General features: G+C 33.4%; 1 protein-coding gene across 4 annotated transcripts in view; it reads left to right on the forward strand.

The window, feature by feature from the left end:
* The first annotated feature begins 4969 nt into the window (after positions 1-4969).
* Scaf8 (SR-related CTD associated factor 8) overlaps positions 4970-17092 on the forward strand; it is a 91105-nt gene continuing 78982 nt past the window's right edge. For 3 of the 4 annotated variants that reach the window (XM_048800244.1, XM_048800241.1, XM_015502449.2), the window contains exon 1: positions 4970-5273. In XM_048800244.1, the coding sequence (XP_048656201.1) occupies positions 5256-5273 (18 nt within the window). In that variant the 5' untranslated portion in view covers positions 4970-5255. Of the gene's footprint in view, positions 5294-17092 lie in introns of all 4 variants that reach the window. The other variant, XM_048800249.1, reaches the window with a different exon arrangement.

Genomic DNA, 17092 nt, shown 5'->3' on the forward strand with positions numbered 1-17092 from the left:
TGCGGGTCGGAGGCGAGGCCCGCTCGGGCCCTCCCCCGGAGCCTCGGGCGGTCTCTCGGGGTCAGTTCCGCCCAGGCCTGGCCCGCCCACCTCTTTCCTGGGTCTCGGAAATTTTTAACTGTTCGCAGAATGACACTCTGCGGACCTTCCCGCGCCCTCGGTGAGGCGGGCACCTATGGGGCAGTGGGCGAGAGGAACCCAAGGGGTGGAGTGTTTATAATTGAGACTGTTGACTCGGTAACTTGCCGACTGCGGACTTAGGCCAATGAGCTGTTTGGTAAGGAGGCGAGGATGTTCTACGATTTATTTCTATTCGTACTGCCCTCCTTATCCATCACGATGTAAAGACACATCTTTATGGTAGGGAGAGATCTGTGCACGCAGGGACGGAGGCAGCTGGGGGAATCTGTTCCCAAGGGGTCAATCACGTGTCAAAAGGTTTTTTAAAAAGCAGGTATCCGATTTTCAGTTTTCAATTAAATTTATTGGTTGGACGGAAGGTTTCCATACAATTTGTTATTGCTTTTTAAGCTGTGATTTCACTAGATCTTAATGCAAACATTAAACATCAGGTAAACAGTCACACAACAGAAATATTTTTCCAATCTGTATGCCTTTTAAAAAATACTCCAGCGTGTTGGTAACTAAGTTAGCATAGTTTTTAAATGAACTTTTGATTTGGAAATGCTAATACATTCAATAATGTAATTGTTAATGTCTTAAATACTGACTTCTTAAAATACTAGATTTATGATCACCCAAATATAACAACACTTTTAAATGCCCATTTACAATTTTATTTTATTTTATTTTTTACATTTTAAGAAATAGCATTTGGGTAGCTTAGCAAACAGGCTAAACGTTAGATTACATTATGTGAATAGGACCCTCCATATTAGACCAGATAGTGGTGACACTTGTATGAACTTTTTTGCGAAGGACTTTGTTAGGTCGGTGGCAGCGACTTGGTTGCTGCCTGCCCAGCCTGATCTGACAGACTTGTTTTTTTTTTTTTTTTTAGTACTAGAGCTTTATTTTTTTAAAACAGCTTACTAATAAAAATTAGAGCAATAGACTTGGGAATCTTTTCTTTTTATTTATGAATTCATACCTGATAATTTTGGGACAAATATCTTTACATAAAATTTGGCTCTCGCACCCAATACTTTGTTGTACTTAGAATATGAAACAAGAATTTAGTGATACTATATGTTTAATTTGTTAATAGTTTCACAACTGTACAGGAAGAAAAATAGGTATGTAGCTTTTTTATTTGCTACATATAGTATTTGCAGCACTAATATTAAGGTTTTTAAAAACTCCCTTCCATTTTAGGGGCATCTCTCTTTGTTTAGGAGTTTTGTATTATGTATTCTCCCTCTACCCCCCCCAGAAGGTTTACAGGAGCCCTCAAGTGGTAACCTAATGGTTAGTGCACTGTGGTTGGTCACAATAAAGCATAGTAGAGAAGAAATATCACTGGTTTTTTTTTTTTTTTTTTAAGTATTGGTTAAGTATGAGGGGCCTAACATTTACATGCCTAGTTGAGTTTACCACCTCTGTTTCTTATCTAATCTTTATAGGAACTTGAGATTTTTGGTAGTACTATTTTAGTGTATATGTAGCACTCTCACTCCCCTTTTAAGTTACAAAGAAAAGTCTTTAAACTTTATTTACTGATAATGCTGTAAGTTTATGTTTTAAGATGGGGTTAGCTTAAAACTAGCAGTATGGAGTCAGGGTTGAGGAAAGGAAATATGTTTGAGTAAGACTCAGAATATGCATTTTTTTGGTTTAAAAAGATGGATTATAAAATTGAATATTGTTAATTAGTGAATGTTTTTGTTATAGTAAAAAGTTTATGAATTAATGTGTTCCACTAAATCATGTTGTAAAGTATGAAAATATAGGAATCTGGGTTATAGAAAAAGTGATGTTTTAGAATGCTTGCTTATAATGAATTTGGCTTTTAAAAGCATTTATCCTTCGGCTCAGTTCATCAGAACTTTGGTAAATTTAAAGGTGTCTTTGAAGCATTGAATTGTCAAGAAATTCCTTTTGCTTTATAAAGCATAGAAATTTATGTCTGAAATTATCAATGTTTAAGATGTTTGAAATATGAATGCTCAGATTCTATGTCTTGCTAATTCTCAGGTTTTCCCAAACTGAACTTCCCCACGCATGTTTTAATTTTGCAGAGAATTTTGGCTTGAAAATAAGAACATGCTACATTTTTAAGCTAAGAATGTAGATTTTAAAATTTTGCAAAATGTGAGTTTAGTCTGTGGAAAATCCTGATCTTTTATAGGATATGTATGTATCGTTATCATATCTCCCCCTACCATTATAATTTCTCAAAAGGATTCTGGTTCTTTCAAGAATTATGTGGTAAATTCCCCTTAATTATCATGAATTGAATGACATTTAGGCTCAAAAAATGATTTTTGTGTGCTCAGTGTGCTAATTTTGTATGGAAACAATAATTTCTATTTAAGCATCATCACTGAGATCAAAGGATCCCATGGCTGCTATTGTCAGTTTTGAAATAATGGAAGTAAATTTGCCTATGTTGGAAGATAAGACTCTCTAAGAGTCAATGCTTGACCAGACCAGTTAATCTTTGAAGAATTATCATAATAAGGTATTATAATTTTATTGCTCCATGGTTGTAGTATTTACTTGTTCTAATGTTAGAGTTTCACCTAGGGTATGGTAGGTGATACATGCTGAACTATTTAAATGTGTGGTCCTCTTTAGGACTATGGTTGACTACTGGAAAGTAGCAGTTTTATATGTGAGCTACACATCCATATTCTGTATTTAAGAATGATCACTGTATGGAGATCATTCTGGTAGAGTCTCTCTGCCTCTGCTTCCTTTTTGAAAAGAAGGGAAGGAAAGAGAATGACAATGTCTGACCTTTCCTTTAGAAAATTTCAAATTAATTCGGAGAAAGCATTTTTTTTAAAAAAAGCATTTTAAAGTAATATATGAAAAATATAAGAGCCTGTTAGCATTGATTGTGCTTACACGAAGTAGCTAGAGGAGGTGAGACTTATGTGTTGGATTTTTATAATTTTTAAAATCTTAAAAAAAAATAATCCCAGTATTGTCACACTCCAAAATATTAGCAGTAAATCTTAATCAGTGTTCAATTTTTTTTTTTAGCTTCTTTGTATAGCTAGTTGCACTACTCCATTCTCCCCCTACCCGCCATGATCCATTTCTCTTGCTACCCTGAATACACTGAGTAGGAAGATGTAGGACTCGATCTGTAGGTTTGAGATGTGTCAGAAATCTTTTTTTCAGTTTAATTTTTGGATTTACCTTGGCTCATAAACTCTGAAAGGATTTTGTTACCTTTTACCTTTAGGACACTTAAAATACTTGGTGTCTTTTGTCCTTCAGATCCTTTGATTAGGTAGCTTACTCTTGAAACTGTTAACAGGATACAAACTTCAGACTCAGTCTAATATCCAGTACATTTTCCTGTCTACAAAGTGAAACCCATTTCTGTTTTCCTTCATTTTCAGTTTTGTATCCAGAGAGTATTCATTTTGTCTAAACTATGGGACTTTTTATAATCTTCTCACCAGTATCAAGGAGTAGCCTTGGTTTGGTAGAGAAAAGTGGAAAAGGTAGCGAGAATAATAAAAACATATTTGTTTCAATTTGTATGTTTTTTTCTTTGTCTATTGTTCAGGAAAGAGAATTTACATGAAGCAACTCTGAAACATTGTGCTTTTCTTTGATTTTCATCTACTAGGGAACTTCTCATTATTCTTTCCTGTGTTTATTTTATAGTGGGAGTTCTGATTAATTGTCAGGCCATATTTGTTATCACCTTGGTAAAAGTCCTTTAAAGAAGTAGCATACTTAAGTTGTAGAGGAAGGAAGCCTTCCCTAACCCCTCTGGTTCAGATCAGGATTTCTCAGTGTTGATACTGTTGGACTTTTGGATTAGGTAACTATTTGCTGTGAGGCATGATCCTGCATCTTGAGAATGTTTAGCAGCATCCCTGGCCTTTTCCCACTAGATATCACTAGCACTTTCCCCATTTGTGACAACTGAAAATGTCTCCAGGTATTACCATCTTTGGGGAATGACCTTGATTGAGAACCACTGATTGAGATTTCCTTTTAAGTGTCTAAAGACATCTATACTTTCCCTTCCAGTGTTTACTATAATTAGTCTTTGCCACTGAATTAGAAGAATGACTATATATTCTCATTGCTTCATATCCTTGGTACACAGGACAGCACTTTAATCAGTAGTACATGTACATACCAACAAAAAAGTTCTTGAATGAATGGATGGGTTATATACTAACTAGGTAACTGAATGACCTTGGCCAAGGTAGTTAGCATTTTTCGATATTTGGTTTTTAAATAAGTTACTGATTTGATTTTACATTTAGATTCCCTGATAGTGGTACAATTCTTTGACTAACTTAATATAAAGTTAATTTTATGAGGATTTATTATGCCTAAGCAGTACTATAAAGGTTATTTTTATGGCACTGTAGGAATATAGGAGATTAGGTGGAAATTTTTAAATTTAAAATTTTTATCTGATTATAATTTTTACTAAAGGAGGGGCAGGGACTTTTTGATTGAAAATTCTAGTGGGGTTAAATCCATCTTGGTTTTATGTTGTTTAGTAATTATACTCTGTTTTCTTCATTTTAAAATGATGATATGGTAAAAGACCAGTTTAAAAAATTGAGGATACAAGGATAATTGAGAGATTGATACTGATGATTTTGAAACTGAATGCTTTGAGAATGTCTTAATCATTCAGGATTACATATAATTTTTTTTTTGGCAAGATTGAAATCTACGTTACACATATCATTCAACCATTTTATACTAAACTACCATTGGGTTTGTTACAGTAATTTAGATGAACTTTTAGAGAATTTCTTTATCCCCAATCTCCTAAATACTTATATATTTTATGATTGATTGTTTCTTTTAAAAAAGCGTATATGGGTAGCTTAGAATAAGTGATATTACTGCTTACATATACAATTTCAGGTATCTCTTTCTAGAGTCAATTGTGCTGTTTTTGGACAACTTCTAACTCATAAGGGTATGAGAAAATGTAATCAACCTTGACCATGAACACTGGCTGAGCTCCTGAACTCTTAAGTGAGCTCATTTTATCTGGTTTTGTTTTCTCAACATCTTTCTCTACTCCTCTCTCTCAGGATTGTGCCTCTACTCCTGCTTGTACAGACTGCTTTTCCAGCAGCATGGACACAAGAAGCATAGTAAGATGATTATAATACACGTAAGGCAGGCGCTTTGGAAAATGTTAGGTTTAAATTAATAGTGAAATGACATATTGATTATATGGGTGGTACTTGGAAGCAAAATGAAGTTTGTCACTTAGAACATGTTAGTAATCTTAAAGAGAGCATGTAAGAAATAAGTTGAATTTATTTGCAAGAAATTGTAAAATTTCTTCCATGGGGGGTGTGGTTTGTGTTTAGCAGTGAACATAAATCATATATAAACTCTTGTTAAATTTACTTGCATTCTGCTCCACCTAATTTTATGTTTTTTTTTTAATAAAATAAATATAACTATTTGATATGAGCAAATTGCAGAGCTCTTAATTTGATGGTTGGAAATAAAATACATTTTATTTTTTGAAGAAGTTCTTCAAACTATAAGATGACAAATATAGGAATGGAGAAATAAAAAAAGACTAAATCATAGAGGAACAGATTGTGATAGAGTTACTTTAGTTATGAAAGTAAATGATGATGAGAAATGTTTTAGATCCTGTGATTTCTTGTATGAACTCTCGAGTTTGATGCAAATACGATGTGTTTCCTCTGGTTTTTATTTTATGAGTTTATTTCATCCTTTTAACTGTTTTATGAAAGTTTTTGATAAACCATATTTTAAACTTAGGGAGGGATATGCAAATGTATTATGCTACCCACAGTAGGCAAAGAAATATCTTAGAAACTTTGAAATTACTTCATTTAATCAGAGTGCAGAATAGATTATTCATGTTTTCTAGTATGATTGTTAAGTTAATGTGTGCCAAATTCATTTTTGAAATAATTTTGCAATGTAATATAATTTATGTAGATTTACTTGAAAGACCATTCATCCTTCATTCATTCGTTTGTATTATTCTTTGTGAATGCTTATTGTGTGCTAGGCATTTTTCTATCTTCTGTGGTACATTGGTAAACCAGATCAGCAAAAAGCCTTACCTTGTTGAAGCTTATGTTCTTGTGATCCTTTCTCTTTTGCCTCATTTTTTTTTTTTAAGAGAGAGAGAGAGAATTTTAATATTAATTTTTTAGTTTTCGGCGGACACAACATCTTTGTTTGTATGTGGTGCTGAGGATTGAACCCGGGCCGCATGCATGCCAGGCGAGCACGCTATTGCTTGAGCCACATCCCCAGCCCCTCTTTTGCCTCTTTAGTCTTGTGTTTAGTGTACTTGATGTAGAGCTGGTGAGGCTGGGCAGGCATACGAACTCTTCATTGCTTCATTGCTGTGGACTGGGTTGGTTGCCTTTCTTTAGTGTCATTTACACCTGGTCTATTTTCAGCATTTTGCATTTTTCCTCACAGAGCCAGATTGCTTGTCCACTGGTCAAAATAGAGACTAAGTAGGTAGATGTATTTAAAAAAGAACATGATCCTCTTTTTCCAATAATGGGCAGTTATGACTAGTAACATTAAAATTTTATTTTATACCAAATTTACTGTCATGTATTTAAAAAAAAAAACCTCCAGAGACATTTTAGAATTATAACTAATATAACTTTTAAAGATGTTTTCTTTTTTTGGCAAGATACAGTTTCTATATGCAACTTCTTTTCAGTGGTGACCAAAGCTTTATGAATTTACAATTTATTTTTAAAATTTTTTTTTTACACTGGGGATTGAATCCAAGTGTGCTCTTAACCCCTGAGCCCCATTGCCAGCCCTTTTTATTTTTTATTTTGAGACAAGTTCTTACTAGGTTGCTTATAGTCTTGCTGAGTTGATGAGGCTGGCTTCAAACATGTGATCTTCCTGTCTCAGCCTCCTGAGCTGCTGGGGTTAAAGGCATGTGCCACCACACCCGGCCATAAATTATTTTTAAAATAAACTTTTCCTTGACTTTAGTATATGAAAAATTTGAGATCTCTCTCTCTCTCTCTCTCTCTTTCTTTGGTACCAGGGATTGAACCCAGGGGCGCTTAACTACTGAGCCACATCCCCATCCCTATCCCTAGCCCCTTTTTTATATTTTTTTTAGAGTCAGGATCTTGATGAGTTGTAGACCCTTGCTAAGTTGCTGAGGCTGGCTTTGAACTTCCAGTCCTCCTGTCTCAGCTTCCCAAGCCAGTTGGATTACAGGCGTGTGCCACCACACCCGGCTGAAATCGTTTTTATAAACACTTATTTTCTGAATTTGGTGTGATTCCTCAGGGCTCATTTCAGTCTTGTGAATAAAGAACAAACCAGTTTTGGTCATGTACTTTAGTGTGTAGAACTTGGGAAATAGGGGCTGGGTTTGTAACTCAGTGGTAGAGCGCTTGCCTTGCTTGCGTGAGGCACTGGGTTCGATCCTCAACACCACATAAAAAATAAACAAAATAAATATATTGTGTTCATCTACAACTAAAAAATATTAAAAAAAAAGAACTTTGGAAAAAATGTAGAAACCTTTATTTAGTAGCGATACTGGGTCACAGTATCTCCAGGGTTGACCAAATCCTAGTTAATGTCTTTTTTAAATTTAGGAATGTTTTTGATACCATACAGTTTTATGGAAAAAATTGATATTATTGAATTTATCAGAATATTTGACATATGGGTAAAAATCTTGGAGTAAAAGTATTTTATTTATTTATTAATTTTTTTAGGTACTGGAAATTGAACCCAGGGCCTTATGCTTTCCAGGCAAGCACTCTACCACTGAGCCATATACCCAGCCCTATTTTTTTTTTATTTCTTTCTTTTTTTTTTTTTTTTTAATATTTGTTTTAGTAGTAGATGGACACAAAACCTTTATTTATTCATTTCTATGTGGTGCTGAAATTGGAACACAGTGCCTCACACGTGTTAGGCAGATGCTCTACTGCTGAGCTACAACCCAAACCCTAAAAGTATTTTATTTCTGTGCTGGAGATTGAACTTGGACCCCTGGGCAGGTGAATATGTACTCTGCCATTAAGCTATACACTCAGCCATGGCATCAAAGATTTTTTTTTCTTAATCTTTTCTCCCTTTCAAATGAATCTTGAATAAATGAAATCTTTACAAACTAAAACATCTGATATTTCAAATGTCTAGTTTGTGTAACAGTTGCTCACCATAATGGAAAAAAGTCTGGCTTATATATTTTTGAAGTACTTATACTTTATACCAAACATTTTATTTAGAATGAATGACTTTATAGTATAGTTTTCCCTGGGTGTTCAAGGATGATTGATTCCACGATAACCCTTCCACTTGGAGATATGCAGGTCCCAAGATGCTCAAATCCCCTGTATAAAATGACACTATATAGTATTTGCATATAACCTAAACACATTCTCCTCTATGCTGTAAATCATCTGTGTATTACTTACAATTCCTAATACAATATAAATGCCATGTAAATAGTTGGTATTGTTTATTGTTTAGGAATAATGACAGTGCATGTTCAGTAAAGTTGTTCAGTAGAGTTATTTTTCCCTAATATTTTTGACTTGTGGTTGGTTGAATTCATTGATGCACATGACTCACAGATGTGGAGGGCTGCCTGTGTATTATTTTAGATTCTTCTCTTTTCCCCTGTCCATCTTCATGTTTCCATGAATCTTAAAGAATAACTTTTGAGAAAGGTTGGATAGGTGAGTTTCCATTTTTACCGAGGAAATGGAGTTTTGTAGGTATTAGAATAGGGACTGAACGTGCAGATGTTTTTCTTACCTTTCTGTGTAAAGGAGAACCATCACTCATGTTTTCATAACTTTTTGCTGGCAGCATGTGCAAATATAAATTAACTTCATTTTTTCCCTCATTCTTTCAAACTATAATTTCACATTTATAGAAAAATTACAAGGAGGATATTTTTTGTGACTATTTCAGCTGTATTTCTCTACCTTCTGTTAACCATATTTGCTTTCTTATTCTTTCTCTCCATTTATACATGAACACACATAACCTTTTTTTCTGAATATTTTTAGAGTAGATTCCAGTCACGGTGCTCTTTACCTCTAAATAGCTGTGTATGTTTTCTTAAAACATTATTTAATCATGGTTATCAAACTTGAGAAATTAGCACCCATTATGTTATCTGAAAATCTTTTTCAAGTTTCACAGAATGTACTAGTATGGTCCTTAATAGAATAATTCCTATACCACACATACCTTAACATTCATTAGCTTTGTCTCCTTTAATTTGGAACAGTTGATTATTCTTTTGTTGTCTTTTATGACTTTGAGATGTTATTTGGTAAGAATAAACCAGTTGTTAGAATTCACTCAATATTGATTTGTCTGCTGTTTCTTTATTATTAGGTTCAGGTTGTGCATTTTTGGCAGGAATATTCCGGAAGTGATATTATGTTTTTCTCTATACACCATATCAGTAGGCATATAATGTCCATTTATCTCATTAAAGGGAAACTGTTATCTATAAGGTTTCTCCATTTTCTTGTAACATGTATTTTAAGGGGAGATATTTTAATGCAAGTGTTAAAAATACCATCAAACCTTTTCCATTTGTTTTGATATATGTTCATTTCTTGCCTGAATCAGTACTAATATGGTTGCCAAATGGCAATTTTCTAAGTCTGTCATGTCTACCTCTTAGTTGGTGTTCTGTAAGAGCTTTTCTTTACCTCCATTTTTATGTGTGTATGCATTATCATTATGAACTCATGGGTTCTTTATTATTTGCTTTTTTTTTTTTTTTTTTTTTTTTTTTGATACTTCTCAGGTTTGACCTATCAGAGCTCCATCAGGCTGGCTTCTGTGTCCTTTTGATGAGTACTAATCATTTTCTGAATACTCTATTATTTTCTGGTGTAATAAGATAACTCCTACCCTACCTAGCCATGGTAAGCTATTTCTTCAGGAAGCCCTAGTTTCTTTTAGAGGATATATATCTGTCAAGAGATAAAGCTAAATATTTTATACAAACACATGCACACACCTCTTTATCTTATATCTGTCTAAACAGGCATGAGTTTATCATGATAGCTCCAATTCCAGTCCAGCAGTATAGGGCTCATCCTAGCCTTGTTCCTTTTAAAATCTGTAATTCCTTTCTCTAACATTGAGATACCTGGTTTCTGGTTTCTATAGTATATTTAGTTATTATTTGCTTACTTCTAACATAGACAGTAGTTCCAAAATTGCTAGAGCTATGCCTGTGGAAATAAACATTATTAACTAGAGTTGAATGTTTGTTTATAATTTATTTTTTGTTTAGCTTGATGGTATACCATCAGAATACTATGTATAAACATTACCTGATTAGTTTGTTTCCTTTAATGTGGTTCTGCTATTTGTTTGAACTATAGTTAGGTTCAGTCTTTTTTTTGTTTGTATTCCACTTTGATTTTTTTCCTGTTTTGTGTGTGTGTATGTGTATGGTTCATTACAGGTAAATTCTCTTAATCCTCCTTTACTTTTTCCTAGATTTAACATCATAACTACTTATGCTCTGGTAAAAACAAACCATTTATCTAACATTCTTCATATCAGATAACATTGTAAAATTCAATGTTAAATATAGAGAAGAGAGATGAATGTAGTAACATTGCAGATTCTACCGAGAGGTGAAAGGCAATCTGTGTTCAGAAAGCATTTGCTTCATTCATTCTTTTGTAACAATTCTTCTGTGAGTAGAATCTCTAATCCATGGATCTGTAAATGTTTTCTGCAGATTGTAATATTTGTGTCCCACAAAACCTAAATTATTTTCTTTGATTTAAGTGACTAACTAGGTTGGTATAACGGCATGGTACCAGTCACAAAGATTGGTAGCTCGGGGAGGTGGGTGAACAAGCAGCTTGAGGAGAAATATAACTTGGGGAGTTAGAGTAGGTAGGGGAACATCATTTTTTATTCACCAAGAAAAAAAGAAATATCCTGTTGCGTGGGTGGCTCATGTCTATAATCTCAATGACTCAAGAGGCTAAGGCAGGAGGATTGTGAGTTCAAAGACAGCTTGAGCAGCTTTGCTAGTCCTTTTCTTTTTTTTTTTTTTTTTTAATATTTGTTTTAGTAGTAGATGGACACAAAACCTTTATTTATTCATTTCTATGTGGTGCTGAAATTGGAACACAGTGCCTNTTTTTTTTTTTTTTTTTTTAAGAGTGAGAGAGAATTTTTAATATTTATTTTTTAGTTATCGGCGGACACAACATCTTTGTTTGTATGTGGTGCTGAGGATCGAACCCGGGTCGCACGTATGCCAGGCGAGCGCGCTATCGCTTGAGCCACATCCCCAGCCCTGCTAGTCCTTTTCACAAAATAAAAAGGGCTGGGGGTATAGCCCAGTGGTTGAGCTCCCCTGAATTCAAACCCCAGTGCCCTGTTCCCCACCAAAAAAAAAAAAAAAAAGGTGGGGGGAATACAATTGTTAGATAATGTGGAGGAAGAAGAAAAGTAGACTTAGAGCAAACTCTTATTTGCTCTTTTGTTTTTAGGTTGGATGGTTGGTTGGTTGGTTGGTTGGTTTCTTCCTTCACCTCCCCACTTTAATGTTTTTATTCTGTTATATTGTGTTTGAGAGTATAAAGGTATTTACAAGTGACTGCATGGAGTATGCTTGACTTTAAATTACATTTATTAGCCAGATGTTCTTATATATGATGAAAATTTAAGTAGGATATTGAGTGGTCTATGAATAAAGTTAAGGACTTAAATTTTAATGAGGATTTGTTAGAATTTTAAACATTACGTATATTCATATCTTTTAGCATTTTATTTACTGAGACAATTCTTTGCTTAACTCTTGTCTTAATCAGTTTACTGTAAACATGAAGTAGTGAATTCAATGACTAATAATTTGGTAATTACTTGATAAGTTCCAGATAGTGCAATTGTGAGGACTTCTTATGAAGATGCTTTATAAATGAATGATTCTTTTTCTTGTTCTCATTTTGACCATTTCACTATATCTGAGCAGTTATAAGAAAGTAACATTTTTCCATTTTGATTAAGGACAGGAAAGAATTGAAATTAAAGAAGGGTGAATTGTTTGAATCACAGGGAAAATTAAAGCTGAAGAAATTCTTTCATATATTCATGTGATTATATAAATTTCTTTTTTCTCATGGAAAATAATTTCTATTCCTTTTGATTTTAGCATGTAGTAGCTAAAGATCATCACTGCGTTACACATATGTAGCTACAGACATAACTAAAGCTTATGGCTCTATACTTGCTCATTTCCATTGTTAAACCTCATTTCCAAAAATTACAAACTTTAAACCAGACTTATTTATTAAATTAGTTTGAAAGTGAGGAATCAAGACCCAGAAGTGATGAAAATTGTTCAGAACCATAACTTACCAGAGCACATAGTTAATGACTGAATTAGAACAAATTTATCCTTTGTATCTCAGTTCACCCCCCTACTCCCCAACAATGGATACTTTTGAATGTTTTTGGTAAAGTTTGTTAGTTTAAGGTGGAGGAAGAATGGAAATTAGTGATTTTTTAGTAGATAATTGTTTCAGGCTAACCCTGGGGCAGAATAAATAACACTATATTCTGACACTCCAGCTCCTGGAATAAGGCATCATAGAATAAACATGCTTTCTTTGGACAAAGTGACACCTGCTTAGCTAGCAGGCAGTTCACCTTCTACAGAAAACTGAGGAGCCAGTGAGCTTTAGTACAAAGTTCATGTGGCAGAGGAGTGCAGTTAATTTTTTAATCTGTATTTTTAGCTTGTTTCTAGTGTTCACATTTTAATAATGGTGGCTATTTTATAACTACTTCCTTTAGATATTTGCAAACAACTGTTTAGAAGGCTCCCAGTGTTCTAAAGCATGAAAAAGCTGCAGAATTAATTGAGTTGCTGTCAAAGAAAGATGTGACAGATAACAGTTGGCAACAAGGGATGAGATGGTGGTGTTATCATTTAAAAAATGGGATTAGACAAGATGTCCTAATTTAGGATTCCTTAAGTATTAATCCTGATGAATAAGTTTTCCAATTAAATTTTTCTTAGCCTCAGTTTATGCATTTTGAAAACAGATAATGGCACATTCCTTGAATACCTGTCTGACTTGGTCTGAATATTTAAAGATCTTAATAATTTTATAAAGTATTTGGAAAGCTAATACTAGTTTTAGCTAGTACTAGTATATTTAATCAGTATTAATATATTAAATATTTTTTAACAGCCAGAAATTTTAAAGAATTCTAAGGAAAGTAGTTTTAATTAAAATGTAGCAACTTGGGAACCTGTATCATTTTTGATAATTTTGTTGCCCTGGAAGATATCTTGATATTATAACATACATTAATAATGGATAAAAATTGTAAAGCCTAAGTTCAAAAGAACATACTAGAATGTCCTAATTATATTCTTCATTTTTTTTCCAATAATGGGGAAATGTTGGACAAGATTTTTGAACAATAGACAGTAACAAAATGCAGATCATATCTGGTATTTTGAACAATATTTGTAGTGTTCATCATTAACAAGAGTACCATTGCTTTAAAAAATTCAGCAAGGCTTTTAAAGAAATCATTTCAAACAGTAATAAGTATAATTTTTCACTTGGGCACATAAAAATGTGTTTCATGTTTATACACACATATTTACAATATTTACAAATATATAGATAGATGTATGCTTATAAATATATAGCTAAATGTACATGAAAGATTCTGGAATGTAACCTGCCAGTCTTTATAACACTGATAATTTCTGATGAGAGCAGTAGATAGATAGGGTGCAGTGAATTTGAGAGCTTTTAATAGCTTGAATTTTCCACTTTTATTTTGTTGAAACTCAAACTGTATGTGTTTTAGCTTTTGGAAAAGGTGGAATTGTTCTGTTTTACCTCTAATTAAATTAATTTTTAAGAGAAAGGAACCTTCCTTGTTAAAGTTTGAAGTCTTTAAGCATTATTGAGTGATGTATGAAATTTGTGTTTAAATAAGATTTATCTGACTCTTATTTGGTCAGTATACTCACAGCTTTATAATCTTTTGTCTTTTGATTAAAGTCTTCTTTGTTATTAGGTTAAAGCTATTAAATGGTGTGTCTTCACAGTCTTCCACCATCTTATTTGGTGATACAGTTGTATTGTTTACATGATTGCCAGCTGGTGGGTTTCTTTGTTTTTGGAAACTAGATCATATCTATTATGTGTATCTGGTTATGCAGAAGAACTAGGTTTGACACATGGTTCTGTAACTTACTTAACAGTTCTTTGAATTTAGTTGTCATTTAACTAAGTTTCTACATCCATAAGATGAAAATATTCTGTCAATCAATTTTCAGGATATTCTGAAAGTAAAAGTGATTGAACAATTGTGATAGTGACAAAGTACCTTAGATCTGAAAAGTAGTACTTACTACTCTCTTAGCCTCTTTTATCATTTCTTAGATGATTTTAACCTGAGGCTGAGTTTGTTCTCATTTTTACTTATTCTCCTTCTGATAGTTAGTTTTCCATACTTATTCCTTGTCTCTTCAGCTATTTTCTGGAATGATTTGGATTTTTAATTTTCTTTACTGGGATTCAGCCCCATATCTTCTGTGTATTTGAATATATGTGCATTTGAAATCATATTGCTATCACCCCAAATTTAAACTTATCTTTATCCCATAGATATCCTGCTTTAGACTTGTGTTTATGTTAGTAGTAAAACCATGTCCTTAAATACCCAGACTCAAAAACTTGAAATTTTCTAGATTCCTTTCTTTCACACATATTATATCAGTCATGAAATTCAGTGTTAATTTTTAAAATATATTTGCATCCTTTCTTTTTTATCATCAAAATTTTAGTTCATGTATGCCTTTCTTCTACTTTGGTATCTATCTATCTAATCTATCTAATTTATTTTGGTACTTTGGATTGAACTCAGGGGCTTTTACTACTGAGCTACATCTCTAGCTCTTTGTATTTCTTGAGTCAGGGTCTTGCTTAGTTGCTTGAGGATCTCACCAAGTTCCTAAGGCTGGCTTTGAACTTGTTATCCTCCTGTCTCAGTCTACTAGTCTCTGGGATTACGTATATACTATTGCACCTGGATGTTAGAGTCCATTTTAATTTACTATTTCTTCCTGGTTCATATAGTAGAACTAGTTTTTTTTTTTTTCTTTAGATTACTACTTTTTTATTAGCTTGATCTCTTTGAATGATGTTTCCTGGATCACTTTATCCTTTTAAAATCCTTTCAGAGTCCCTTTTTCTCAACTGTGTGTGTATATTTTGGGGGATGGGGTGGGGTACCAGGGCACTTGGCCACTGAGCCACATCCCCAGCCCTATTTCGTATTTTATTTAGAGACAGGGTCTCATTGAGTTGCTTTGTGCCTTGCTTTTGCTGAGGCTGGCATTGAACTTGAGATCTTAGCCTTCTGAGCCATTGAGTTACAGGCCCGTGCCACTGCATCCGGCCCATCTTTGTTCTTACTGGTTTTGCAACTCACTGCTATTTTTCAATAGAGTAGCACAAAGTTGTGTTCAGAGTCTAATGTATTTATTTCGTTACAAAGTAAACATTTCTTCCATCCTTTTATATAATGACTGTTTATAAAGATTTATTGATGAGTGTGTTATAAATGTAAATGTTGTGGAAGTCAGGAATGCTCTCTTTCCAGTCAGCTCCACTTCCATTTTCTTCATTAAATCTTATTTCTGCTTTTTCCAGTTGGATATATATTTTATTTATAGCCCATACCTCTTCCATTACCATTATTTTGGCACTAAATTATGTCATGTGATCCTATTTTCATAAGGCAAAGTCAGAGGTTCTCCTGGATCCCTCAAATTTTAATTACAACTTTAGTATATTACTCCTATGGTAGTGTGAGGAGAGAATAATGAAAGATATTCTGTCACTAATAGTTAAGTTTAATATATATATTTCACATAAGTGTCTGAAAAATTACCTGTGAATATATTTTAGAGACCTTTGGAATTATTGTGAATTGTCAAAACTGATATGGTAAATTAGAAAACTGAGAATCTACTACAATCTTACTATGTGTATAATTTTTCCTTTTTCACCTCGGTAGATAGTTAGATAGTTGAGGGGAGCCTGGTCTTCATGTTATTTTTTATGTCCTATAAGGCTAAATATTATGCCTATCTTCAGTAGCTGTGAACACTGGCTCAATTTGACAATTTGACATAAATCACCATTTAGCTTTTTATTTATTTTTTACTTACATGACAATAGTGGAATGTATTACACTCATTATGACCATTTAGCTTTTTGTATTCCTCAATTTTTTTCATTGATTTTTACCTTGAGAAAAATTTATTAATGATTAAATGTAAAACTTTATTAATGATTTTATTATGAAACATTACAAACGATATTGAGAATTATTTCAGAGTGATACATTCTGTTGCATTGAAATATGTTCTTTATATCCATATATCCATGATTGTTGTCCTGGGATTATAAATACAGGATTCCAAAACCTACTAAGAGTAAAATTCTGTGTGTGGGGGGGAATATCAGTGTAAATTTATACCATCATTGTGGTATTAACATTATACATCTATCTTTGATTAAACTTAATCTGCATTCAGGCACATTTAGTTGTGAGGATGTTGGGTGAATTTGTTTTGTAGCTTGTGTTTGCTCAATTGCCTTTAGATCCCTTGTGTACCTAGTATGTAACTGTTTTAGCCATTGTGGAGAATATGAAAAAATTGTTTTATTGGGTACTAGTTATTGAGGATTAATAAAACATAAAGTCAGAGTTTTCCGAAGTGGATGGATAGAGGGAGGGAGAAATTGTGTACCTTATGTGTACATGTGCACTCGTGTACAAATACCCTTGGGGGAAGAATATGATTTTGAATGTGAAAACTGTTCCCTTTTATCCTTATGTGATAACAGGAAGAAAACCCTCAGTTTGGTACCACTGTGTC

Source organism: Marmota marmota, unplaced genomic scaffold (genome assembly GCF_001458135.2).
Source record: "Marmota marmota marmota unplaced genomic scaffold, marMar, whole genome shotgun sequence".
NCBI lineage: Eukaryota > Metazoa > Chordata > Mammalia > Rodentia > Sciuridae > Marmota > Marmota marmota.